This window comes from Aquarana catesbeiana, linkage group LG08 (assembly GCF_042186555.1).
Source record: "Aquarana catesbeiana isolate 2022-GZ linkage group LG08, ASM4218655v1, whole genome shotgun sequence".
Classification (NCBI taxonomy): domain Eukaryota; kingdom Metazoa; phylum Chordata; class Amphibia; order Anura; family Ranidae; genus Aquarana; species Aquarana catesbeiana.
Window position 1 is genome coordinate 295,577,594 of NC_133331.1, and position 27,972 is coordinate 295,605,565.

Here is a 27,972-nt window from a genome sequence, read left to right on the forward strand (position 1 = left end):
GCGGATCGTGACGGAAATCCAGAGCTCCTTGCAGGAATGGAGGACTCCCATGCACGCGGGGGGAGTGACGTCATCGCGGCTCCAGCCACTCACAGCGCCGGAAACGTCATCCCAGAAGAAATGCAGAGGGAACATGTCAGCTCCCTCAGCTGTGACCGGGAGGCGGTGCGGGCGTTTCGTTCTCTAAGTATTGCATACTAGCTCATAATGCTTTGCCTTTACAGGTTTTTATTTTTGTCAGGCATACAACCGCTTTAAGGACCGGAAGGTTTTACACCACTTAATGACCAGGCCATTTTTTGCGATATGGCACTCCGTTAATTTAACTGACAATTGCCCAAACGTGCACCCAAATAAAATGTACTTCTTTTTTTTCCCACAAATAGAGCTTTCTTTTGGTGGTATTTGATCACCTCTGCGGTTTTTATTTTTTGCGCTATAAACAAAAAAAGACCGACAATTTTGAAAAAAAAAAACAATATTTTTTTACTTTCTGCTATAATAAAACATAACCAATAAAAAATGTAAAAAATCAAATTTCTTCATCAATTTATTCCAATATGTATTTAGCTACATATTTTTGGTAAAAAAAATCCCAATAAGCGTATATTGATTAGTTTGCACAAAAGTTATAGCGTCTACAAAATAGGGGATAGATTTAGAAACTTTTTTCTTTTTTACTAGTAATGGCGGCCATCAGTGATTTTTTTAGCCAGACTGCGACAATGCGCTGTTCTGACCCGCTTATCCTGACCTCTTGGCTTTACCCTTGGCTTGCACCCTGACTCTGCTCCTGGTTTGGCTAATGACTCTGCCTATTACCAATCTCACCATGTATGACCCCTGGCCTGGCTCCTGATCCTGTTCCTGGTTTGCTCCACTGCCACATACAACTGGCACCACCCAAGCACAAGTGCATCCTGCCTGTTCAAGCTATCCTCTGGTGATCAGCTCATCAAGCTTCAGTAACCGGCAAACCATGCTTCTTTGGGCACTGCATTCCCTGTATCACTCTCAGGACTTAGCCACATGGGGAGCTCTCTCAGCAGCTCGGCCTCACTCCTGGAATGTGACACTATTGCACGGAACGATGTACAGGTACGTCGCTTTGCGCAATAGAGCCAACCTGCTGCAGTATATATACTGTGACTGGTCGGCAAGTGGTTGTATAATACCACCAATGCGGAAGTTGTACCTATGGGTAAGCCTATAATAAGGCTTAACTATAGGTACTGTAAATATCTCCTAAACGTGAGCCGTTTAGGAGATATTTACCTTGTAGTGCGCCGATGATGTCATCGGCACATGCGCTGTGAAGAAACGGCCCCTCCGTGCTGTTTCTTCACTAACAAGTGCCCGTGACTGATGGTTCCCACCATTGATTCAGGGGCATCCATGTACACATTTCCACATCTTTATTATTGTGTTAATGAGACCCTTCCCCCATCATGTCTGGGAGGACAACAAGGAGACAGATGTTCTCTTGGCACTGTGAGGGGCCCAGCAGCGTCTATGTCCACAGGCAAAGGTGGACGTGATCCGTCCTCGGGCAGGGCTCTATTTCCTCTGTTTAGTGATTTTGCCCATTCTATACAGCCACAGCATGCAGAGGAGGTGGTGGACTGGCTTACTAACCCATCCTGATCCTCCGTCACTCAAGCAGAGACTGGTACACAGTCCACTGCAACTGCGAGAGTGGCTTATTCTGCCTCCTTGTCCACAGCCATTCCTGTCACAGCCCCAACATCAGGCATGGAGTCAGCTGAGTTATTTGAACACAGCGCCAGCCACTTGTTTCTTGACGATGCACAGCCATTACTTAAATCAGGTGTTGGTTCTGAGGCTGAGGAAGGTAGGAACATGAGCCTACAGAGAGGGGAGAACAATGATACACAACAAATTGGCACTCATGTTCCCACAGCCACAGTGTATTGCAAAGTTGGCTCCAGTGATGATGAGGATGGAGGTTATGATGATGATGAGGTAACTGACACGACTTGGGTGTCAGGTCAAATAGAGTGAAGGAGGAAAGTGAGGGTGAGGCACAATGAGGCAGCCATCATGGAAGAGTAGAGAGCAGCCACCCTATTCCATCACATTGTGGAGCTGTTATCTCCCGGCCCACTTCCCACAGCTCAGCTGTCTGGGCCTTTTTTAGTACATGTGTAGCCGATCGCACTGTTGCAATTTGCAAACTTTGCCTCAAGCACATCAAGCGTGGCAAAAACACCAGCCATATGGGTACCACATGCTTGACAAGGCATTTAACCTCCCACCACTCAGCCCGTTGGCAAGAGCACCTGAAAGCCACACAAAAGGGACGCAATTCTGCTCCTCCTCACCTCAGTCTACCCCGCTATACCTCATGACCTCTCAGCAGCCTCCACTGACAGGGATGATGGTATAGCAGAGGGTGTCCGAGGTCCTTGCAGCACACCTGCTAGTAGCACACCACCAGCTGTAGATTATAGCTGGCAAATTTCTCTGCCCCATCTGCTGCAGCAGAAAAAAAATACAGTCACTGCCACCCACGTGCCCAGCATCCAAATGCAAGTTTGTCAAAGCTGCTGCCTTTACAACTCCCGCCTTTCCGTCTGGGGGATTTTGCCCCCTTCCATTAATTTGCAGAATGTGCGGTACCACAATGACAGGTTCCCAGACGCTAATTCTTTTCACATAGGCCATTGCAGCTCTGTAGCATCACGTGGAAGGCAATGTTGTGGCATAGTTGGGTAAGGCAGTTAGCCGCAAAGTTCACATTACTGCTGACACGTGGTCCAGCAAACATGGTCAGGGACGATATATTTAGTTCACAGCACACTGGGTAACTCTGCTTGCAATGCGGAAGGATGCAGGACAGGGCTTAGTGCTGCAGCTTGTTGTGCCATCACGTCTCCATACAGCTAGTGGTGATGATGCGAGATTTGTCAGTTCCACCCCCTCCTCCTTCATGCCCTCCTCTGCTGAATTGTCATATGAACCACAAGTACCCCCTAAGCATTTTAGGGGCTATTGAATGAGTCTGGCTAAAAGGTGCCATGCAGTGCTTCAGCTGGTGTGTCTAGGGGACAGGAACCACACTGGAGCAGAGATTCTTGTAGCTCTGCAGGGGCAGGCCCAGAGGTGGTTCACGCCATGCCAGCTGGAGCCAGGAATGGTGGTGTGTGATAATAGCACAAACATCCTGTCCGCCCTTAGACAGGGAAATTTGACGCATGTGCCATGCCGGGCACATGTCCTCAATTTGGTGGTGCAGCATTTCTTAAATAGGTACCCAGGGTTGGAAGACCTGCTAAAGCAGGCCGGAAGAGTCTGTAGCCATTTCAGATGGTCATACACAGCCAGTGCTCGGTTGGCTGAAATTTAGCAAACTTGCGGTGCATGGACTCCCTCATGCTTCAAAGCCTGCGAAAGGACCGGAGAATGCGTAAAATCAAGGAGAAGGATCACTATTGATTGGCAACCCTCCTTGACCACCATTACAATGGGAAAGTCTAAGAACTCATCCTGTTCCCACAGAGGGAGCAGAAGATTAAATATCTTGACACCTTAAAGAGGAGTTTATGTAACGCCTTTCCAGGTTCTGGTAGCTTACACTGTCGCGGAAGATGTAATTTTGAGGCTTCTGTTGGTCAAGAGAGGAGTGGTGGAGAGGGGGGGCTCCTAAGTGATACATTTCATACTTTTTTTAGTCCTCAGTGTCAGCTTTAACATCCCATTGGCAGCGTCTGCATCACATGGTGGACAATTGTCTAGGGGCAAAAATAGAGATAGGGAGCTTTCCAGCTGACGATTCACTGGGTTGCTGGGTCATGAGAATAGACCACTGGCCAGAACTTGCTCAGTATGCAATTGAGCTGCTGGGCTGCCCTGCATTGCTGCTTTCCGAATGGGAATTTAGTGCTGCCGCAGGTTTTGTGACATAATAGAGCATGTCTGTCCACAGACTCTGTGGACCGGCTGACATTTATCAAAATGAATCAGTCCTGGATTACCAGCAGGTACAGTATGAAGCCCCTGATGCAGATGACTTCTAGGCTGCCTAGCAATGTAGGTGTTGATTTCATCTGGAAGATTTTTTTTGGTTTAGGTTTCATGGGCACAATTAACACCCAAAGACCAATTTTTCCGCATATCTTTTACATTTTTTGACAGTAATAGGCAATTCTTGCTTTCATCAAGAGTAGCTCTATAGGTATACAGTGTGAAGGCACCTCTGACACCCAAAGACCAATTTTTCCACACCTGTTACTTCTATCCAAAGTCTGTGGAAGAGTCACCAGAATTTTTCCAAAAAATCTCTAATCTTGTTCCCAGTGCACTACATTGTGGCCTCATCATACAGACTGACTCCCCAAGCCGTTGCTTACAAAATAAAGAAAACTTGAATGGAAAATGTCATTCCTTTGGCTTTATAAATGCAATTATTGCTTCAGCAGGTCAGAGGCGGCTCTAGGCTTTGTGAGGCCTTAGGCAAAACTTAGATGGGTAAAAGAAAAATGGGAAAAAGAATTAAAGTGATACAAATTAATAATTCATTGCACTGTAGTGTCCAATAAACTGATGACAATTCACCCATGGCAGTTCAGCACGCCATTATCATATCACACCAGGATATGCACTGCAACACAAGCTCCCTCCATATAGCGATCGTCACTTACTAGACAGCTCACTGTTATGCCTACATCTCACTTTTCCTTGGCCATAGATTCATCATCTATTTTCCTAAACCTATGCCCCATGCCTGCTGTGGACACAACCAATGGTTATGATTATGGTCAATGACTATGACAATGACAGTAAACCTGAATACAGAAATTATTTATTTAAGCATGAGCTAATCATGTGTTTTAGGGACACACATCAGAGGATGCAGGACTAGGGATAATCTCCCATGTGCAGCCTCTACACACATCCTATGATCCCAGTGCTGGGGCTGACTGGCAACTAATTGAGGAGAGAGAGAGAGGGAGGAGAGAGGAATAGGAGAGAGGGGGGAAGAAAAAAGGAGGAGGAAGAGAGGATCGAGAAAGAGAGGAGAGAGAAAGAGAGGAGGGAGAAAGAGAGGAGGGAGAAAGAGAGGAGAGAGAAAGAGAGGAGAGAGAAAGAGAGGGGGAGAGGAGGGAGAAAGAGAGGGGGGTGAGGTGAGAGAAAGAGAGGGGGAGAGGAGAAAGAAAGAGGTGTGAGAGAGGGAACAATAGTGAGGAGAGGGGGGAGTGAGAAAAAGGTGGGATAGAGGGGGGAAAGGGGGAGAATGGAGAGAGAGGGGCAGAGAAGAGAGAGGGGAGGAGAGAGGGGGGAGTGGAGAGAGAGAGAGGGGGGAGAGGAGAGAGGGGGGAGAGGAGAGAGGGGGGAGAGGAGAGATGGGGGAGAGAGAAAGAGGGGGGAGAGGAGAGAGAGAGGAGGAGAGAGAGAGGGGGGAGAGGAGAGAGAGAGGAGGAGAGAGAGAGGGGGAGAGGAGAGAGAGAGGAGGAGAGGAGAGAGAGAGGAGGAGAGAGAGGGGGGGAGATGAGAGGGGGAGAGGAGAGAGCGGGGGAGAGGAGAGAGAGGGGGGAGAGAAAGAGGGGGAGAGGAGAGAGAGAGATATAACATATCCTTCCTGTCACTGGACTCACCCCGTTCCCCATGTTCATCAGATCGCCTTCACTACTGGCAGCCTTTGCATTGCCGCTGGGTGAAATCACAACACATGTGAGGGCGGGCTTCATCTACCAGTCAACACGGCATCCTACAGTTCATTGGACCAACCAATGATAATGTTTCCTCCCATTATCGCTGGTGCAGATCTTATTACTGGCATTACAGCGGCTCGAGGGGCAGTGACTTAACCTGGTTCTCCCTCTGTGCAGCCCGGGATAAAGATGAGAGGGAGAGAGGCAGTCCAGCTGGTGTTAGTGCAGAGTCCTGGCATGAGGAGATTGGTCCCGCACATCCGCAAGCAGTGCCATCATTCTTCCCGATGCTGGGCTCTCCCTTTCCTCCGTCAGGCAAATTAGGCGGCAGCGAGGCCCGTGTGAGAGCGAGGCCTTAGGCGACCGCCTTATTTGCCTAATTAAAGAGCCGCCTCTGCAGCAGGTTCTATACATGGTACAGATGTGCCACTTTACAGGCAAACTAAGGGGACCCCCAGTCACTATATTGAAAGGAAGTTTTCAATTTTATTGTCATTTCTCATTTTTATGCTTTCACTTTAAGCATCAGTAAATCACTGCTCATTTAAAAATGACGTTTTTTACATAATTTTTTTATTGATATATGTCCCCTAGGGCAGTACCCAGACCCCCATAACCATTGTATGCCCAATTACTTGCATATAAGCCTTCAAAATGGGCACTTTTGATTTTTCCAGTTCGAGTCCCAAAGACTTCAATAGGGTTCGTTATTCGGTTCCAAACTTTCACAATGTTCGAAAGTTCTGGTGCGAACGGACCAGGGGGTCGTCCATCCCTACTGGCGAGGCTACAGTTTTTTATAGGCTGACCCAACCACCATGCCAAGCTACCTGCCTGGGGATTGGTCAGATTCCCATGAATATGCAGTTTATAGCCTCTTTGCCACCACCCACTAGCTTCTAGAATATACTGGTACCTTCTAGAACCTGGGGGAGGTACCAGAGGCCTGACCTGTAGAGTCCTCCAGCCTGACCTACGGTATCTCCTGCCAATTACCCAGACTAACACAGCTACTGTGAGTCAGCAAAAATTTTACTCACAACTAGACTGTACAATAGAGGGAGCTACAAGTGGTTGGATTAATATTGTTAGTTTAACTCATTTATATTGTTCGATGTCTGCTGTAATCATAAGTGCATGAGGCTGATCTCATTATTTGTAGCAATCCGTGTCTGCTGAAGGAAACCAAGGGGTCTATCTCATAACAAAATGTGCAAAGCATTTGCCCAGCCATGAAAAATTATGTTCGTAATATAATGAACACAGTGATTTCCTATGATCCTCATCTAGTGGCTATAATGTGGAAATGTTTCCTGAAATACTGTACCTCCATTAGTAAAAATAGCGCAACACAACATTATGATCACTAGATGGTGCCAATGAGCATAGGAAATCATCAAGAAATAAAATACAGCCAACATTTTTATATATTAATTTTTATTCATATTTTCGAAAAATAGACCTCCATGTGTTTTTACACCACGAAATGTATTCAGCCAATGAGAGGTAATGACTCCATTTTTATTTTAAAAGCCCTAGAGGACTGCCTTTTTAAGTGGTGGGGTTAACGTGTTTTGTCCTGGAAAACACACCTCTTGTAAGAGAGTTTACACCACAAAATGTACTCAGCCAATGAGAGGTAATGACTCCATTTTTATTTTTCTCCTGCTATCAATGCCCAACACGGTACAACACTTCATCCATGTCTTTGATGATCTCTGATCTCCTTATCAACTGTTTCTTACATGATGAAGATCAGCCATGGAGTATATCTGAGGTGTATATCAGGGTGTGCTTCTTCCCCACATGTCCAGCAACATTCAAATACAAGACATTTCCCGCACGCAAGGCACTAATACATAATTTCACGAATACACCTCGAGGGTTGTGTGGGACCCTTGATGTACAGGAAGACAGGACTTCAGTGAGGAACATTTCCATCACTCAGGACAGGAAAGTGGCTTCTCCCCCGTGTGAGATCTCTGATGTTTGTTAAGACTGGACTTTACTGAAAAACATTTCCCACACTCAGGACAGGAAAACGGCTTCTCCCCTGTGTGAGACCTCTGATGTCTGTTAAGAGTGGACTTCTGTGAAAAACATTTCCCGCACTCAGGACAGGAATACGGCTTCTCACCCGTGTGCACTCTCTGATGTGTGTAAAGAGTGGTCTTATCTGAAAAACATTTCCCGCACTCAGGACAGGAATACGGCTTCTCACCCGTGTGAGATCTCTGATGTATGGAAAGATGGGACTTCATTGAGAAAAGTTTTTTGCACTCAGGGCAGGAATACGGCTTCTCACCTGTGTGAGATCTCTGATGTTTGTTAAGACTGGACTTCACTGAAAAACATTTCCTGCACTCAGGACAGGAATAAGGCTTCTCCCCCGTGTGGGATTTCTGATGATTATAGAGATTGGACTTATCTGAAAAACATTTACCGCACTCAGGACAGGAAAACGGCTTCTCCCCCGTGTGAGACCTCTGATGTGTGACAAGCTTTGATTTAAGTACAAAACCTTTTCCACATTTAGGACAGGAATATGGCTTCTCCCCCGTGTGAGATCTCTGATGTGTGTAAAGATGGGCTCTCTGTGAAAAACATTTCCCACACTCAGGACAGGAATACAGCTTCTCCCCCATGTGAGACCCCTGATGTGTGTAAAGATGGCTTAGCTGTGAAAAACATTTCCCGCAATCAGGACAGGAATATGGCTTCTCCCCTGTGTGCAATCTCTGATGTGTGTAAAGATGGCTTATCTGTGAAAAACATTTTCCGCATTCAGAACAGGAATACGGCTTCTCACCCGTGTGAGATCTCTGATGTCGGTTAAGACCGGACTTCTGTGAAAAACATTTCCCGCACTCAGGACAAGAATACGGCTTTTCACCCGTGTGCAATCTCTGATGTGTGTAAAGGGTGGTCTTATCTGAAAAACATTTCCCGCACTCAGGACAGGGATACGGTTTCTCACCCGTGTGAGATCTCCGATGTATGGAAAGATGGGACTTCATTGAGAAAAGTTTTTTGCACTCAGGGCAGGAATACGGCTTCTCACCTGTGTGATATCTTTTATGAACATTAAGATGGGATTTAGAATTGAAACACTTCCCGCACTCAGCACAGGAATGTGGCTTCCCTCTGGTGTGAGATCTTTTATGCACATTAAGATCATAGTTAGAATGGAAACACTTTCCGCACTCAGTACAGGAAAACCTCTTCTGTTTTGGAAGGATGGCACCGTCCCTCACAGTCTCAGGCTCCTCAGGATCAGAGGAATACGATGGTCCGGCACCGTCCCTCACAGTCTGAGGTTCCTCAGGATAAGAGGAATACGATGGCCCGGCACTGTCCCTCACAGTCTGAGGTTCCTCAGGATAAGAGGAATACGATGGTCCGGCACCGTCCCTCACAGTCTGGGGTTCCTCAGGATAAGAGGAATACGATTGTCCGGCACCGTCCCGCACAGTCTGAGGTTCCTCAGGATAAGAGGAATACGATGGTCCGGCACCGTCCCTCACAGTCTGGGGTTCCTCAGGATCAGAGGAATACGATGGTCCGGCACCGTCCCTCACAGTCTGAGGTTCCTCAGGATAAGAGGAATACGATGGTCCGGCACCGTCCCGCACAGTCTGAGGTTCCTCAGGATCAGAGGAATACGATGGTCCGGCACCGTCCCTCACAGTCTGAGGTTCCTCAGGATCAGAGGAATACGATGGTCCGGCACCGTCCCTCACAGTCTGAGGTTCCTCAGGATAAGAGGAATACGATGGTCCGGCACCGTCCCTCACAGTCTGAGGTTCCTCAGGATAAGAGGAATACGATGGTCCGGCACCGTCCCTCACAGTCTGAGGTTCCTCAGGATAAGAGGAATACAATGGTCCGGCACCGTCCCTCACAGTCTGAGGTTCCTCAGGATAAGAGGAATACGATGGTCCATCTACACTGTGTGGTGCCGGATGGACATTTGAGGTAGCCGGGTTTTCTCCTGGACTATACTGTGTGATGTCTTCATCTTCTACTTTACAGTCTGGAGACAAAGTGAGACAATCCTCTGAGGTTTTCCTCATCTCCCGTCCATCTACTAAAATAGAAATACAAAGATTATTACTAGACATGAGCAGATTGGTTCCCCTAAACCAGGACTCCACCCACATCAGGCAGCTTTGTCTCCGAGGATCTTACAATACCCGCTCAAGGTAACTAGTAAATGGGTCCTCTGATCTCCTACCAGTTCATTTTTTTATTCATGGACCTTAGTCAGAGATGTATCATTAAAAAAATAAAAAAAGCAATAGTTTTTGCAGGAGCAGTGATTTTAATTATGCTTAAAGTGCAACAAAAAAATTCCTTTAAATATAGTGCCTGGGAGGTCTCCTTAGTATGCCTCTAAAGTGGCGTATCTGTACCATGTATAGAGCCTGTTGCAGCAAAAATTATATTCTTTCTGAATTCCAGGCCAGAACTGCAGGAGCAAACCTGTTTGGCATTAGACACTGACTCTAGAACTGCAGTCCTCTTTCATTCAGCAGATATGTACTCTGAGGCAGGAGGCCCGGACTAAATACAGCTCTTAGCTGTCAAATGAAGCTAGCCATTGAAGGGGACAGTTTAAACACTTGCAGTGCAGAACAGATTGTCCCACTTTTCAGAATTCTTTAGGATAGAATATTCTTCATCTCAACTTCCATTGCATTGGCAGAGAGGCAAGGGTTAAGGCAGGCTTCCAGGCTGCAACTGCAGAAAGAAATACTCCTTAGGGACAAGTCCAACACAAAGCTACCACCAGAAGATGCTACACCCCCCCCCCCCAAAGACACACCCAATCATCCTGATTAAGTATACCCCTGAAGGACACTGCATCCTCCAATGACAACTCCATGCATACGGGCTAAGATGATGAAGGCCACATCAACCAAACAGAGGACTCATTGTGACAGACTCACCCGGGACAGAGGCTTTTGGAGGGGACTGAATGCTAGCCTCTTGCCTACCGACTATGGGCCCTGGCATTTGAGGGAGCTACAAGCATTTAGGAAGATATTCTGTTATTTAATGCAAAAGGACATTATTAAGGAGGCCATAATGGTCTCTGCCAGCTCGGGACTAGGTGGAGAGATGTCAGTGAAAGGAATGATGATTAATGAGATCTGGAAAGCCCAGGTCTTTCACCCAATAGTTTAGTGTGTTCATTAACACACCTTTGTCTCCTAGCAAACTATTGGGGGATGTGTTTATACTTATGTGTATTGTAAATTATGAGTGAGGAAATGGCAAGTCTACCCTGAAAGGTCATATCTCTGAGTCACCAAGTCCGGGTAAATGATTAGATAACTAGCTCATGTTAATTAGGTTTCTGGTTACAGTTTGTATTGTCAGCCTGCTGTATATATTTGTGTGTCATCTCAAATGAATCAGTTCATGGTGAGCAACCAAATGAGTATTGCCTTGTTTTGTGGTTGGAATATCTGATATCTATATTCAGACTGGGAGGAAGCGGTATAGGACGAAAGCACTCAAGCGGAGTGAGGGACGTTTCATTACACTCATTATGCTGGAAGACCTCTTCCCCATAAGTGCCTTATTCTGACAACCTGTAGTGCAGGTAGAAGTGTCCCGGTTGGGTTTTGAACTTGAGCAACCCAGTACTGCAAAGTGCTGACCACTAAGACATTCTGCTGCTCTTTCCTTCTGTTCAATTTGCACCCCCTCTTTAAGAATGAGCTTCCGGCTTAAACATTCTAAAAAAAAAAGGGCAATGCACTCCTTTAGAAGTGCTAAAATACTCGCATTGCAGGTACCTCTGCCATGTTAGGCACCCCAGCAGCCTTACAAAAAGGAGGTACAAAAACCTGCTCAAAAGGTCCTCCTCATCCGCATCTTCCTTTAAGGAATTGTTTTGAAGAGGGTTAAGTTGGCTAGATGACTGGTCCTGCAAGGAAAAGCTTGACATTTTCAGAGTAGGGAATCCTTGCACAGGGAGAGTTCTAACAGACTCCTTTAGAGTGTCTTGACTACCTGTGGCAACCTGTTGGTGGTCATCTTGCTCCCTGGATGCCTGAACAAGGCAGGACATTCATACAAGGTTTTGCCAACCAAGGCACGAGCAGCAAAGGTCCAGTCTACAGAGTGTATAATACATGCAGATCTGGAGAGGCTTAATAGCAAGAGTCCATTAGTCAGCTTCCCATAGACCAGCTTCAGGAGGCCTGCAGAAGGGCTGACCATCCAAAAACAGTACCAGGAAGGAAGACACTGCCCACCTCCAGCTGTGACCCGCATAGAGCAGACACAGCATAGAGGGAATAGGCTGCAGCGGCACAAGGACTTGTTTCAGAAATAAACAAATCCCTGCAAGTCTAAGGGAGAACTTCACATTGTTAATAAAATAAATATTAAAAACATGTACAATTGCTACTGACGCCATGTAGTCATTTATTAAATAACATTCCCAAATCAAAAAACTGCAGCTGCTGAAGTTTCCTAAGCTGTCCAACGAGACAAAGTAACAGTTGTTTGTTTGCCAGGTTAGAAAACCCCTAAGGGGTTAACTACTGCTAAAGGAATACTGACACTGCAGACTTCTCACATCAGAGCTCCACCACAACCGGTGATTTCATTAGACCGAGCCTCCAACACACAAAGAAAAAATCCTGCTTAACCACCTGCAGACCGGGCCATAGCTGAATTGTGGCTACAGCGCGGTCGGCTAGTTCTCGAAGGGCGTACCTTGACTTCCTCCCAGACTCCGGAAACACCCTCTGGACGCATCGCTTCACAGATCGGTGTAAAGGGCTGATGACAGCGGCCCTTTACCACGTGATCGCTCCATCCAGTGAAGGAGCGATCACTTGTCAACAAACCGATGCATGTTCGGTTCAGCTCTCTCCTTTCCTTACATGTGATCGGTATAGCGTGGGAGGAGAAGAGGGAGCCGGTGCAGCACAGCGAGTGGGCTGTCTCTGGAGTGCCCACAGCACAGATCTGTGCCCGTTCATGCCTCATCCGTGCCTGATACATGCCCATCCAGGCCTTATACATGCCCATTCATGCCTCATCACTGCCCATCCGTGCCTCACCCATGCTTCATCCGTGCCTCACCACTACCCATCTGTGCCCATTTATGCCTTATCCGTGCCTCATACATGCCCATCCATACCTCATCTGTGCCCCATCCACACCTCGTCCGTGCCCATTCATACCTCATCTGTGCCCATCCATGCCACATCAGTGCTCATCGTGCCACATCCATACCACATCAGTGCTCATCTTGACGGTGCTCCCTGCATGTTGGGCCTCTGTATGTGGCCAGGCTGTGTAAAGGTCTCACACATGTGGTATCTCCATACTCGGGAGGAGTAGCAGAATGTGTTTTGGGATGTAATTTTTGCTATGTACATGTGATGTGTTACAAATATCTTATAAATTGCTAACTTTGTGTAAAAAAAAATTTTTTTTTTAAATATGCGTTTTCATTTTCTTTCCACATTTTCCAAAAACTTGTGGGAAAAAAATGACATGTTCAAAAGACTCATTATGCCTCATAGAATATACATTGGGGTGTTTGCTTTCCAAAAATTTCTGGGCGTTTCCATTGTCCTGGTGCTCCAGGGCCTTCAAAAGTGTGATAGGTCATCAAAAATTTAAATGTGTAATTTATGCTCCTAGAACACCTGAAGGTGCTCCCTTAATGTTGGGCCTCTGTATGTGGCCAGGCTGTGTAAAAGTCTCACACATGTGGTATCGTCATACTCAGGAGGAATAGCAGAATGTATTTTAGGGTGTAATTTGTGTTATGCATATACCATGTGTGAGAAATAACTTGTTAATATGACAGTTTTGAGGGAAAAAAAAATTAATCTTCTACGCATGTGTGCCATTCACTACCTCGCTGTTAACTGGGGACTCGGTGACTATTGGAGCCATCCTAACAATTTCTGGATACCACAGGATGCTCCCAATAGCCACATGGCTGTCCCACATGAGACCCCGGTCACCACATCTTCCAAAAGGTATGAAACGTTATACAAAATGGTCCTATGAGTGAAGAGGACAAAAAAGAAACATGGCCTCTGGCTCAGCCTGAAAGTTTATGGGAGTGGGGTCCTATGGGGTAGGAGCGAAAGTGGGGCTACCCAAACGTATGCTGCCATGGAGTCTGTCAGCAAATTGAGATTGACTCCTCTGCATCAGGTTTAGGTTGAGCAACGCCTATGGTGAAAATCAACATTTTGCTGCCAGCTGAACCCCAGAATCTCCATAAATCCAGTCTAGATACATAAATTGTGTCTGCAGCACAGAGAAGGAAGATTATCCGAGAGAAATACAGGAATACAGGACGGGGAACACAGCTAAGGAAAGTGACCAGGGGATTACAGGCTGATATCATCCAGTCCCCGCCCTACTCTGGACCAATCAGTGAGCAGTATGGGTGGAGGAATGTATTTAGTGTTAATGACCCACCTGTGCTGATCTCTGTAGGAGTGTCCTCCTCTATAAATGTCCCCGTTATTCCATCCTCCTCCATAGACTGCTGATCATCCCTCACATACCTCTCTTCTTCTTCTGATTTAACCTCAAATTCTATATCGATTGGATCTCCACTCTAAACCAAGAAAATGAGAGAGAATATCATCTGTAAAATATAAGATTTAATATTGTGACATCATATAGAAAAAAAAAAAAATAATACACATCCTTTACACAAGTCCATGTTCTAGATTCTCCGTTCCACCAACCTTGTAACAGTGAGGTATGGTGTGATCTTCCTGTGTGGAATCCCGGGAATACAGAGGACGGGGACATCTCTCTGGTGGGTTCCTGGTATTAGGTGGCTCCATCACATCCTTGTGTCTATTTGAAAACTCCTCTATCACTCCATACTCCTCATCCTCCTCTTTATACTCTTCTTTAACATCAATATTATCATTACCGAGGTTTCCACTCTGAATATATAATAAAACTGTCATTGTAACAAACATGCTTGTGTATAAATCATAACTACCAATAATTGTCAATCATCTACCTGATGATGGTGGGGGATGGTGTGACCTTCCTGTGTGGAATCCCGGGAATACAGAGGACGGGGACATCTCTCTGGTGGGTTTCTGTAGCTGGATGACTCCACCATGGTATTCTCATTCAGATCTTTGTGTCTTTTTAGAATCTCTGACTCCTGCATCATCCCATCCTCATCACCATCCTCTTTTATTTCTTCTTTAACCTCAACTTTAGGATCTCTCAGGTTTCCACTCTGAATATATAATAAAAATGACATCAATGGTAACAATGCAGATAATGTACAGATCCTAATGATACTATCAGTGATTGTTCCTCATCTACCTGATGATGGTGAGGGATGGTGTGACCTTCCTGTGTGGAATCCCGGGAATACAGAGGACGGGGACATCTCTCTGGTGGGTTCCCATTACTGGATCCATCTGTAGGAAACACACACACTGACTGAATACATTGTTTCTATGTGTTTATCAGATGATGGGGGATCTAGGTGGAGCCTCCGTACTGCTCTCTCCATTACAATAAAGTCTCCTCTTACCCATTGATGTGAGGGGCGGCTGACTGTCCATCACGTTGCCACTTCCAGCAATGTCTCCTGTCTACTTCCTCCCAACTCACCTTTCACCCGGAAATTCCTATTTATACCTGACATCACTTCCTGTCTGTAGCTGACATCACTTCCTGTCTTCCATAGAGACTTCCTGTCTGGGTAGAAGTGAGAAGCTCACCATCTTGTGGAGCTCAGAGGAACTGCAGCCCCCGAGAAACATCTCGTAGTGTGAACACGGCCTTGTGCTGTGTGTGTATGTACTGTATATCCTTATAGATGGGGTCATCTCCACTCCCACCAAGAGGGATGTATACTGTGAGAGGGTTAGATCGACAGCAGGTGTGTGTGACCCCCTGGATGAGTTCAATACACAAAGTAGGCACAGCAAACAGCATTATAGGTGAAAAAAAACAGAGACGCAGTTTATTTACACTATATACAATAAAAAAATAACAGCAAAAGAAAAACGAAACATGAAAATAAAACCTTGCCAACTTGGCCACTTACTACACACGCAGGTTCCCTATCTATCAACTAGGTGCAGCCCCCAGTACCTATCTCCCTGTTTTAGAGGTTTGCCACACAGGACAGGTATCAAGCTCCCCAGTCTACACAGAACTGGTTCCACGATGGAGCAACTCCCTAAGCAGGCTGGGAACTTTTGTAGAGGCCCAATGAGCCAACTTGCTTCAGCTGGGCTCATTACCTCACCAGTGAAGGACTCTCAGCACTATATATATACAGTGCCTTGAAAAAGTATTCATACCCCTTGAAATTTTCCACATTTTGTCATGTTACAACCAAAAATGTAAATGTATTTTATTAGGATTGTATGTGATAGACCAACACAAAGTGGCGCATAATTGTGAAGTGGAAGGAAAATGATAAATGATACAAATAAATATGTGAAAAGTGTGGGGGGCATTTGTATTCAGCCCCCTTTACTCTGATACCCCTAACTTGGAACCAATTGCCTTCAGAGGTCACCTAATTAATAAACAGAGTCCATCTGTGTGTCATATTAATCTCAGTATAAATACAGCTGTTCTGTGAAGCCCTCAGTGGTTTGTTAGAGAACCTTAGTGAACAAACAGAATCATGAAGGCCAAGGAACACACCAGACAGGTCAGGGATAAATGGAAAGAATACTTTTATAGTGTGGGGCGGGACATGGCACAATTGCAAACCCACCAAGACATGGCCGTCCACCTAAACTGACCAGCCAAGCAAGGAGAGCATTCATCAGAGAAGAGCCAAGAGGTCCATGGTAACTCTGCAGGAGCTGCAGAGATCCACAGCTCAGGTGGGCAGGGACAGGGAAGCTGGTCAGAGTTGATGGGAAGATGGATGGAGCCAAATACAAGGCAATCTTAGAAGAAAACCTGTTAGAGTCTGCAAAAGAATTGAGACTGGGCAGAGGTTCACCTTCCAGCAGGACAACGACCCTAAACATACTGTACTGATTCAGGAACCATCTAAAAGCAAACAGAGTAGGAGACAGATGTGTCTGAGTGAAGTCCACAACAGTCCAAACTATAGTTTAAAGGCTTGGAGGCCCACTTTTATTTAGCAAAAGAAACAAAAAGTCCACAGACACAGGTGCCCACGCAGGGGTTCTTCTCCACCTAAAACAGATGACAGAGTACACGGAACCACCTGGTTTTCTCAGCTTGTAGTCCTAGCTCCCAGCTCTCTGGTTCTCCTGGCTCACTCAGCATTAGGATTGGGCGAACAGTTCACCCCGAACATGAGTTCAGGCCAAACATTGGCTGTTCATCCGTTCAACGAACATCCAAATTATCTGGGCATTTGACCGTTTCTTCGGCCCGCCGAAGGACCACAATGCACTACAACGCTGGACAGTGCATTGAAAGCCCTGATTGGCTGAAGAAATGAAAGCTTTGCCCAATCAGGGCACAGAGAACTATCAGGGACATTATTGTAGAAAGTAATGATGGCTCTATCCAATCATGGTTCATTGCTCTTAGTCCCGCCCCACACTATAAAAGTATTCTTTCAATAGCAGCCATTTGTAGTGTGATATCAGCATAGAGAGAGATAGAACAGGGCTCTGTTCAGTGCTACTAGACAGTTAGTGTGTTATTCTGATTCTCTTGTCAGTGTAGAGTATCAGTTTAGTGTGAATTTAGTGATAGTTCAGTGTGAATGTAGTGCGACCATTCATTTTTACTTTAGTGTCAGTTTTTTTTTTCAGGGCAGGTTTACTGAAGTACAGTTCAGTGCTTTAGTGCACGTTTAACGCAGTATATTTCAGTTCGCTTATGCACGTTTAAAGCAGTATATTTCTGTGCACTAGTGCACATTTAACGCAGTACATTTCAGTGCGCTAGTGTAGGTTAAATGCAGTATATTTCAGTGTGTTACTGCACGTTTAACGCAGTATATTTCAGTGCCCTAGTGCAGGTTTAACGCAGTATATTTCAGTGCATTACTGCACGTTTAACGCAGTATATTTCACTGCGCTAGTGCACATTTAACACAGTATATTTCAGTGCATTACTGCATGTTTAACAGTCTATTTTAGTGTGTTAATGCAGCACATTTAACGTAATATATTTCAGTGCATTACTGCACATTTGACGCAGTACATCTCAGTGCGTTAGTGCGCGTTTAACGCAGTATATTGTAGTGTGTCAGTGGAATGTGTCTGTGTAGTGAGTACTCAGGTTAAAGTGCATCAAACACCACTTTCCATTGATTGAAGTGCATCAAGGTATACATTTCCACATCTTTATTACATTTTGGTAATAAGGCAGACGTTCCCATGGCACTGTGAGGGGGCCAACAGCGTAGGTGTCCACAGGCAAAGGTGGACATGGTCAGTCCTCAGGGAGGGCATCATTTCCTCTGTTTAGTGATGTTGCCATGCTATCCAGCCACAGCTTGCAGAGGACGTGGTGGACTGGCTTACTAAACCATTCTCATCTTCCGTCACCCAAGCAGAGACTAGTGCGCAGTCCACTGCAGCTGCCAGAGTGGCTAAACCTGCCTCCTTGTCCACAGCTATTCCTGCCATAGCCCAGGCATCAGGCATGGAGGAGTCAGCTGAGTTATTTGAACACAGAGTCAGCCACTTGTACCTTGATGATGCACAGCCATTACTCGATTCAGATGTTGGCTCTGAGGTTGAGGAAGGCAGGAACATGAGCCTACAGAGACCGGAGAACACTGGTACACAAATTGGCAGTGATGTTCCCCCAGCCACGGCGTATTGCCATGTTGGATGAGGTCACTGATGCGACTTGGGTGCCAGATAAAGCAGAAGAGGAAAGTGAAGGTGAGGCACAACCCCAACAAGGCAGCCATCATGGAAGAGTAGAGAGCAGCCACCCTAATTAACCCGATTGTGGAGCTGTTATTTCCTGTCCCACAGCTCAGCTGTCTGGGCCTTTTTTAGTACATGTGCAGCCGATCACACTGTTGCAATTTGAAAACTTTGCCTCAAGCAGATGAAGCGTGGCAAGAACACCAGTCATTTTGGTACCACATGCTTGACAAGGCATTTAACCTCCCACCACATAGCCCATTGGCAAGAGCACCTGAAAGCCACACAAAAGAGACATAATTTTGTTCCTCCTCCTTACTCACCTCAGTCTGCCCCCGCTATACCTCATGACCTGTCAGCAGCCTCCACTGACAGGGATGATGGTATAGCGCAGGGTGTCACAGGTCCTTGCAGCACATCTGCCAGTATCACACCACCAGCTGTAGACTATAGCCGGCAAATTTCTCTGCCCCATCTGCTGCAGTGAAAAAAAAAATACAGTCACTGCCACCCATATGCCCAGCATCTAAATTCAAGCTTGTCAAAGCTGCCGGCTTTACAACTCCCGCCTTTCCATCTGGTGGAATCTGCCCCCTTATGTGAATTTGCAGAATGTGCTGTACCACAAGGGCAGGTTCCCAGTCGCTATTTCTTTTCACGTAAGGCCATTCCAGCTTTGTACCATCACGTGGAAGGCAATGTTGTGGTATCGTTGGGCAAGGCAGTCAGCTGCAATGTCCACATTACTGCTGACATATGGTCCAGCAAGCATGGTCAGAGATGATATATTTCATTCACAGCACACTTAGTAACACTGCTTGCAACTCAGAAGGATGCAGGACAGGGCTTAGTGCTGCAGCTTGTTGTGCTGCCACGTCTCCATACAGCTAGTGGTGATGATGCAGAATTTGTCAGCTCTACCCCCTCCTCCTTCATGCCCTCCTCTGATGAATTGTCCTATGAACCACAAGTACCCCTAAGCATTCAAGGGGCAATTCAATGAGTCAGGCTAAAAGGTGCCATTCCTGCTACACCAGTGCTTCAGCTGTGTCTAGGGGACAGGAACCACACCAGAGCAGAGATTCTTGCAGCTCTGCAGGGGCAGGCCCAGAGGTGGTTCACGCCATGCCAGCTGGAGCCAGGAATGGTGGTGTGCGATAATGACACAAACCTTATATACACTCTTAGACAGGAAAAGTTGACGCGTGTGCCATACCTGCCACATGTCCTCAATTTGGTGGTGCAGCATTTCTTAAATAGGTACCCAGGGTTGGAAGACCTGCTAAAGCAGGCCAGAAGAGTATGTAGCCATTTCAGGCGGTCATACACAGCCAGTGTTCAGTTGGCTGAAATTCAGCGGGAATTCCACCTGCCCGTAGACCACCTGATTCGTGACATGCCCGCTAGGTGGAACATGACTTTGACAATGCTGCAGCGGCTGCACATGCAGCAGAGGGCTGTCAGCGAGTACCTGTGTGAGTATGGCACAATGACATGCTCAGGCTGGCTCGGCTTTTCTTCCCCACGCCAATGGCTGCTCATAAAGGATGCATGCAGTGTACTGTCACCATTTGAGGAGGCCACAAGGATGGTGAGCCGTGACAGTGCATGCATCAGTAACACAATCCCTCCTGTGTTCCTGCTGGAGCAGACTCTGCATGGCATTATGGACAGGGCACTCGAGGCAGAGTAACGGGAGGAAGAGTACTTTCTTTACTCTCAGGGCCCACTTTATGCAGACACCATTCTTGCCACGCCACAGAACACAAAGGAGAGGATGGTGGAGGATTCTGGCAGTTTTGGAGACATTGAAGCAGAGTAAGACATACGTCAAACCTTAAGAGATGGTTTTCCTTCCCCAGAACCCTTGGGAGTAGTATGTGGCTGGGAAAAGGCAGTTCCAGATACTGTAATCCTCAGTGAACCCGAGGAGTCTGCTTCTCATGCCTCTGCAAACTTGTGGTGCATAGGCTCCCTCATGCTTCAAAGCCTGCGAATGGACCCGAGAATACGTGGCATCAAGGAGAAGGATAACTATTGGTTGAGAACCCTCCTTGACCACTATTACAAGGGGAAAGTCTCAGAACTCATCCTGTCCCCACAGAGAGTGCAGAACATGAAAACTCTTGAAGACACCTTAAAGAGGAGTTTATCTAATGCTTTTCCAGGTTCTGGTAGGTTACAGTGTAACAGTGGAAATTTTAATTTTGAGGCTTCTGTTGGTCAAGAGAGGAGCGGTGGAGAAGGGGGCTGCCTAAGTTATACATTTCACAATTTTTTTATTCCTCGATGCCCAGGGATGTCAGCTTCCACATCCCATCAGCAGGGTCTGCATCATATGGTGGATGATTATCTAGGGGGGAAAACAGATGGAGAGTTTTTCAGTTAACGATCCACTGGGTTACGAGAATAGACCACTGGCCAGAACTTGCCCAGTATGCAACTGAGCTGATGGGCTGCCCTGCATCCAGCATGCTTTCCGAATGGGCATTCAGTGCTGCTGGAGGTTTTGTTACTGATAAAAGAGAGAGTCTGTCCACAGACTCTGTGGACCGGCTGACATTTTGTCGAAATGAATCAGTCCTTGGATTACCAGCAGCTATTGTATGAAGCCCCTAATGCCGATGTCACTGATTAAGTGTTTTAGGGATGTGGATTCTACAAGATTTCTAGGCTGCTTAGCATTGTGGGTGTTGATTTCATCTGGAAGAAATGTTTTTGTGTAGGTTTCATGGGCACAATTAACACCCAAAGACTAATTTTTCCGCAACTGTTTGATAGGTGCATTACATTTAAATTTTTGGCAGTAAGGCCAATTCTTGCTTTCATCAAGAGTACCTCGATAGGGTTACGGTGTGAAGGCACCTCCGACACCCAAAGACCAATTTTTCTGTGCCTTTTACTTCTATCCAAAGTCTGTGGAAATGTATAATCTTGTTCCCAGTGCACTACATTGTGGCCTCATCATACAGACTGGCTCCCCAAGCCGTTGCTTACAAAATAAAGAAAGCTTGCAGGGAAAATGTCATTTTTTTGGTTCATAAATACAATTATTGCTGCAGCAGCTTCTATACACAGTACAGATGTGTCACTTTACAGGTGGACTAAGGGGACCCCCCAGGCACAATATTGAAAGAATTCTTTCATTTTTATTGTTGTTATTTTTCCTTTTTGTTGCCTTCACTGTAAGCATCAATAAATCACTGCTCATTTAGAAATTAAGTTTTTTTACAAACTTTTTTTTACTTTAATACATGTCCCCCAGGGCAGTACCCAGACCCCCATGCCCTTTGTTTGCCTAGCTACTTGCATATAAGCTTTGAAAATAGGCACTTTTTTCCAGTTCGAGTCCCACAAACATCAATGGGGTTTGTTATTTGGTTCTGAACTTTTGCAATGTGCGAAAGTTCTGATGCGAACCAAACAGGGGGTCGTTCGGCCCATCCCTACTGGCCAGGCTCCAAATGATTTATGGGCTGACCCAACCACCCTGCCAAGCCACCTGCCTGGAGATTGGTCAGATTCCCATGAATATGCAGATCATAGCCTCTTTGCCTCCATCCACTAGCTTCTAGAAACTCCTTGTAGCTTCTAAAACCAAGGGGAGGTACCAGAGGCCTGACCTGTAGAGTCCTCAGTAACACCGTGCAAAGCATTTGGCCAGCCATGAAAAATTCTGTTCGTAATTTAATGAACACATTGATTTCCTATGATCTTTAGCTCCATCTAGTGGCTATCGTGTGGTATTTTTTCCTGAAATTCTGTACCTCTATTAGTAAAAATAAAGCAACACAGCATTATGGTCACTAGACAAAGTCAATGATCATCAAAAAAAAATCAAGAAATAAAATACAACCAAAATTTGTCACAGGTAGGTGAATAGCTTTTTATTTTTATATTCATTCTTATTTAAATGTTATAAAAATAGTCCTCTGTATTTTTGCACCTTAAAATGTACTCAGCCAATGAGAGGTAATGACTCCATTTTTATTTTTCTCCTGCTATCAATGGCCAAAATGGTACAACACTTCATCCATGTCTTTGGTGATCTCTGATCTCCTTATGAACTCTTTCTTACATGATGAAGATCAGCCATGGAGTATATCTGAGGTGTATATCAGGGTGTGCTTCTTCCCCACATGTCCAGCAACATTCTTATACAAGACATTTCCCACACTCACTAATACACCTCGAGGGTTGTGTGGGACCCCTGATGTACAGGAAGACAGGACTTCAGTGAGGAACAATTCCCTCACTCAGACCAGGAAAGTTCATTCTCCTTTGCGTCCAATCTCAGATGACTGTAAACAGAGGACTTCTGTGACTGACAATTCCCGTACTCAGGAGAGGAAAGTGGCTTCTCCCTCGTGTGAGATCTCTGATGTATGACAAGCCTTGATTTATATACAAAACTTTTCCCACATTCAGGACAGGAACATGGCTTCTTCCTCGTGTGAGATCTCTGATGTGCATAAAGATGTGACTTAAGTAAAAAACATTTCCTGCACTCTGGACAAGAATACGGCTTCTCCCCCTTGTGAGATTTCTGATGATAATAGAGATTGGACTTATCCGAAAAACATTTCCCGCACTCAAGACAGGAAAACGGCTTCTCCCCCGTGTGAGACCTCTGATGAGTGACAAGCCTTGATTTATGTATAAAACTTTTCCCACATTTAAGACAGGAATACGGCTTCTCCCCCGTGTGAGATCTCTGATGTGTGTAAAGAATGGACTTCTGCGAAAAACGTTTCCCGCAATCAGAACAGGAATACGGCTTCTCACCCGTGTGCAATCTCTGATGTATGTAAAGATTGGTTATCTGTGAAAAACATTTTCCGCATTCAGAACAGGAATATGGTTTCTCACCCGTGTGCAATCTCTGATGTCTGTAAAGAATGGATCTCTGCGAAAAACACTTCCCACACTCAGGACAGGAATACGGCTTCTCCCCCGTGTGCAATCTCTGGTGTGTGTGAAGACTGGGCTTATCTGAAAAATATTTCCCGCACTCAGGACAGGGATACGGCTTCTCACCCGTGTGAGATCTCTGATGTATGGAAAGATGGGACTTCATGAAGAAACGTTTTTTACACTCAGGACAGGAATACGGCTTCTCACCTGTATGATATCTTTTATGAACATTAAGATGGGATTTGGAATTGAAACACTTCCCGCACTCAGCACAGGAATATGGCTTCTCTCTGGTGTGAGATCTTTTATGCACATTAAGATCGTAGTTTGAACGGAAACGCTTTCCGCACTCACTACAGGAAAACCTCTTCTGTTTTGGAGGGGCGCCACCATCCCTCACAGTCTGAGGTTCCTCAGGATAAGAGGAATACGATGGTCCGGCACAGTCCCTCACAGTCTGAGGTTCCTCAGGATAAGAGGAATACGATGGTCCGGCACCGTTCCTCACAGTCTGAGATTCCTCAGGATTAGAGGAATACGATGGTCCATCTACACTGTGTGGTGCCGGATGGACATTTGAGGTAGTTGGGTTTTCTCCTGGACTATACTGTGTGATGTTCTCATCTTCTACTTTACAGTCTGGAGACAAAGTGAGACAATCCTCTGAGGTTTTCCTCATCTCCCGTCCATCTACTAAAATAGAAATACAAAGATTATTACTAGACATGAGCAGATTGGTTCCCCTAAACCAGGACTCCGCCCACATCAGGCAGCTTTGTCTCTGAGGATCTTACAATTCCCCCCTCAAGGTAACTAGTAAATGGGTCCTCTGATCTCCTACCAGTTCATTTCTTTATTCATGGACCTTAGTCAGAGAGTGAGGAAACAACGAGAACTGTCTTTTATAGGAGTGACAGTGATGAGGGGATTATAGGACGAGTGTCCCCTCCCCCTCTATCACTCATTGCCATCTTCCCAACACAAGAAGTCCTGCACTTCCTTATTTAGTCCATGATTTAGTCACGAATAACAGCGGGGCTGAGCCTCACCAGAGGTCAGAGAGTGAGGATGGGGGGAGAACAACCAAGATGAAGACTGGACTGATCCTGAAGACCACCATCATTGGGTTATTGACTCCTCCCTCATTATCACTTTATGTTTAAGGTTCCAAAGTTGAAGGATGTTATCACATTATTATCAACATGTAAAAGTCTGTTCTCCAATCACATCGTCAGATATAAAATGTCCAGCTGGTAGGAAATGGGTGTAACAAAAGAGAATACATAATATGTGTATATATAGCAGTGGGTGGAGGGGAGAGAGCAGAAGTCAGGAGTATGTAATGTACAACATATTGTATATAGTGCAGGGGTCAGAAGTATGTAATGTACAACATAGAGTAGATAGTTCAGGGGTCAGGACTCATAATAATGGTTTTCAGTAATCAGTTATTTCAGAAAAAGTTGCAGAGGTCCCACACCGCTGCCTCCCATCTCCTGAGACTGCACTCAGTGACTTGGGTCTGAGACTATACAGACATATCCCTCCACCCGGCACAGCCAGCAAATAACAGAGCAATTAACCTCGGGAGAATTGTTCTGTCTGAGATCTTGCTAGACCCAGGCATGGGGCAGACACAAGGTCTGTTGGCTAAATCCGGCCCACCAGACTATTCCATGTGGCCCTCACACCTAAGGTTTTTGCAGCCAGAACATGGTGGAACTCCGTTCTTCCACCTCCGTCTCTCGCCCTCCGCTCACCACTATCACTTGTACACATAGAAGCCTCCTGTGATTAGAAGAACAGCTTTCCTCTCGGTGGCTCTCACCGATCCCTGCCTGCCCGGCACTCACAAGGAAGATGCAGAGACAAGTGCAGTGTGGGAGGGAACACCATGTGGTTATCGCAATTGTGATCCCTATCTGTGTCCGGGTGTACAGACACCAACCAATGACTTATACTATAAGAAAAGAAAACCATATAAGTCATCAACTCACTATTGAGTAGCCGCTACACCGTTGTACATATGCGCATACAGGTGCAGCGGACCTTAATTTGGAGACTGACCAGTTAAGGTGCGGTCTTCGTAACTAAAGCTTAATCTAGAAAAAAAAGACCAGGGGTAAAGAGGCCCACTGGAAAGGGCTACGGGTAGACCAAGCTACTTGAAAAAGGTATATTTTATTTCACAAAAACCTAATTTATGATACACTGTTCCAAACACCGGGTACCAGCCACCAACACCCAGACTCTCTAAAAAAAGGACAACGTTGTTCTGAATAAAGACAATAGCGCCACGTTCCGATCTTATATACATCTATCACCCACCCTGAGGTTTAAACATTAAGTACAAAGTATGACTAGGGGTTAGCTCACAGATCCCAGTGGGTATCACCATTGACCAGGGTTACCCATCGTCATTGAATACTGAAAAGACCCCCAGCTGGGGGATAATCAAGGGTATTGATGAAATCATAAGCTGTGCGCTTCTGATTGGGTCCCTGGAAAAAATATCGTTTTGAACTGAATACTGCTATTAGGTCCTACGTAGCAGACGGCATATAGCCCACTGTTAATTGGTTAATAATAATCCAGGTGTTCAGCCAAACAATAGCGCCATATATTAACCGCTTGCTTACTGGGTACTTAAACCCCCCCTCCTGCCCAGACCAACTTTCAGCTTTCAGCGCTGACGCACTTTGATTGACAATCCGCGGTCATACAACACTGTGCTAAAATTGTTATCATTTTTTTCCCACATATAGAGTTTTCTTTTGGTGGTATTTAATCACAGCTGGGGTTTTTATTTTTTGCTAAACAAACAAAAAAAGATGGAAAATTTTGAAAAAAAAAAGTTTCATAGTTTGTTATAAAATTTTGCAAACAGGTAATTTTTCTCCTTCATTGATATGCCCTGATGAGGCGGCACTGGTGGGCATTGATAGGCTGCACTGATGGGGACAGATAAGGCGGCACTGATGGGGACAGATCAGATAAGGCGGCACTGATGGGGACAGATAAGGCGGCACTGATGGGGACAGATCAGATAAGGCGGCACTGATAGGCACAGATAAGGCGGCACTGATGGGGACAGATAAGGCGGCACTGATGAAGACAGATAAGGCGGCACTGATGAAGACAGATAAGGCGGCACTGATTAGGACAGATAAGGCGGCACTGATTAGGACAGATAAGGCGGCACTGATGGGGACAGATAAGGCGGCACTGATGGGGACAGATAAGGCGGCACTGATGGGGACAGATAAGGCGGCACTGATGGGCACAGATAAGGTGGCACTGATGAGGACAGATAAGGCGGCACTGATAAGGACAGATAAGGCGGCACTGATGGGGACAGATAGGCACAGATAAGGCGGCACTGATGGGGACAGATAAGGCGGCACTGATGGGGACAGATAGGCACAGATAAGGCGGCACTGATGGGGACAGATAAGGCGGCACAGATAAGGCGGCACTGATGGGGACAGATAAGGCGGCACTGATGAGGACAGATAAGGCGGCACTGATGGGGACAGATAAGGCGGCACTGATGGGGACAGATAAGGCGGCACAGATAAGGCGGCACTGATGGGGACAGATAGGGCGGCACTGATGGGAACAGATAAGGCGGCACTGATGGGGACAGATAAGGCGGCACTGATGGGGACAGATAAGGCGGCACTGATGGGGACAGATAAGGCGGCACTGATGGGGACAGATAAGGCAGCACTGATGGGGACAGATAAGGCGGCACAGATAAGGCGGCACTGATGGGGACAGATAGGGCGGCACTGATGGGGACAGATAAGGCGGCACTGATGGCCACTTCTAAGATGGCATTGATGGGCCCTGATGGGTACTGGTAGGTGGCACTGATGGGCAGCACTGCTGAGGCACTGATTGTGAGCACTGAGAGGTGACACTGTGGGTGGCTCTGGTAGGCACTGGTAGGCGGCAGTGTTGTGTACTGCTAGTTGGCACTTGCAGGTAGCACAAGTGGCACAGATGAGCTGGCGGCAGCTCTCCGTGATCGGTACTGATGTCCCTCTCACAGCCGCCAGTGACCGGCTTTTTTTTTTTTCTCCTCGAGCCATTAGTGTGAGGAGAAAAAATAGCCGATTACTGGCTCTGTTTACATCACATGGTCAGCTGTCATTGGCTGACAGCTGATCACATGGTAAGGGGTCGGGATCGACCCCTTACTCCGATCTGCGATCAGGCGGGTCTCATAGACTCGCTGATCACAGAGCGCACCACGTGCGCCCAGCAGGGGCGCGCAGGCTGCTCTGGCACGGGAGGACATCAATATACGTACTCCTGGCAAAGCAGGTCCGCGCTGTAGCCGTCATTTGGCTATAGCACGGATCTGAACCAGTTAAAGCAGAGCGTGATCCCAGAGAGTGTGCTGCTCAAAGGATAAACCACTATTCAGAACAGGCATATTATCAGTAGTTATTCAGCAAACTCAATTGGACTGGTCCGCTCACCCGACCACAATGAACAGGAGTTTGGAATTATCAGACAGATGT

The 27,972-nt window shown here is 46.2% G+C and overlaps 1 protein-coding gene across 1 annotated transcript in view; it reads right to left on the bottom strand.

Moving 5' to 3' along the window:
* Nucleotides 1-7,171: 7,171 nt before the first annotated feature.
* The window catches only part of LOC141106825 (uncharacterized), a 36,209-nt gene continuing 15,408 nt past the window's right edge, over nt 7,172-27,972 (bottom strand). Inside the window, exons 3-5 of the mRNA XM_073597753.1 lie at nt 22,786-24,227; nt 13,621-13,712; nt 7,172-9,855 (exon numbers count right to left, since the gene is read on the bottom strand). Of these exons, the coding sequence (XP_073453854.1) occupies nt 7,613-9,855; nt 13,621-13,712; nt 22,786-24,227 (3,777 nt within the window). The 3' untranslated portion in view covers nt 7,172-7,612. The remainder of the gene's footprint in view (nt 9,856-13,620; nt 13,713-22,785; nt 24,228-27,972) is intronic.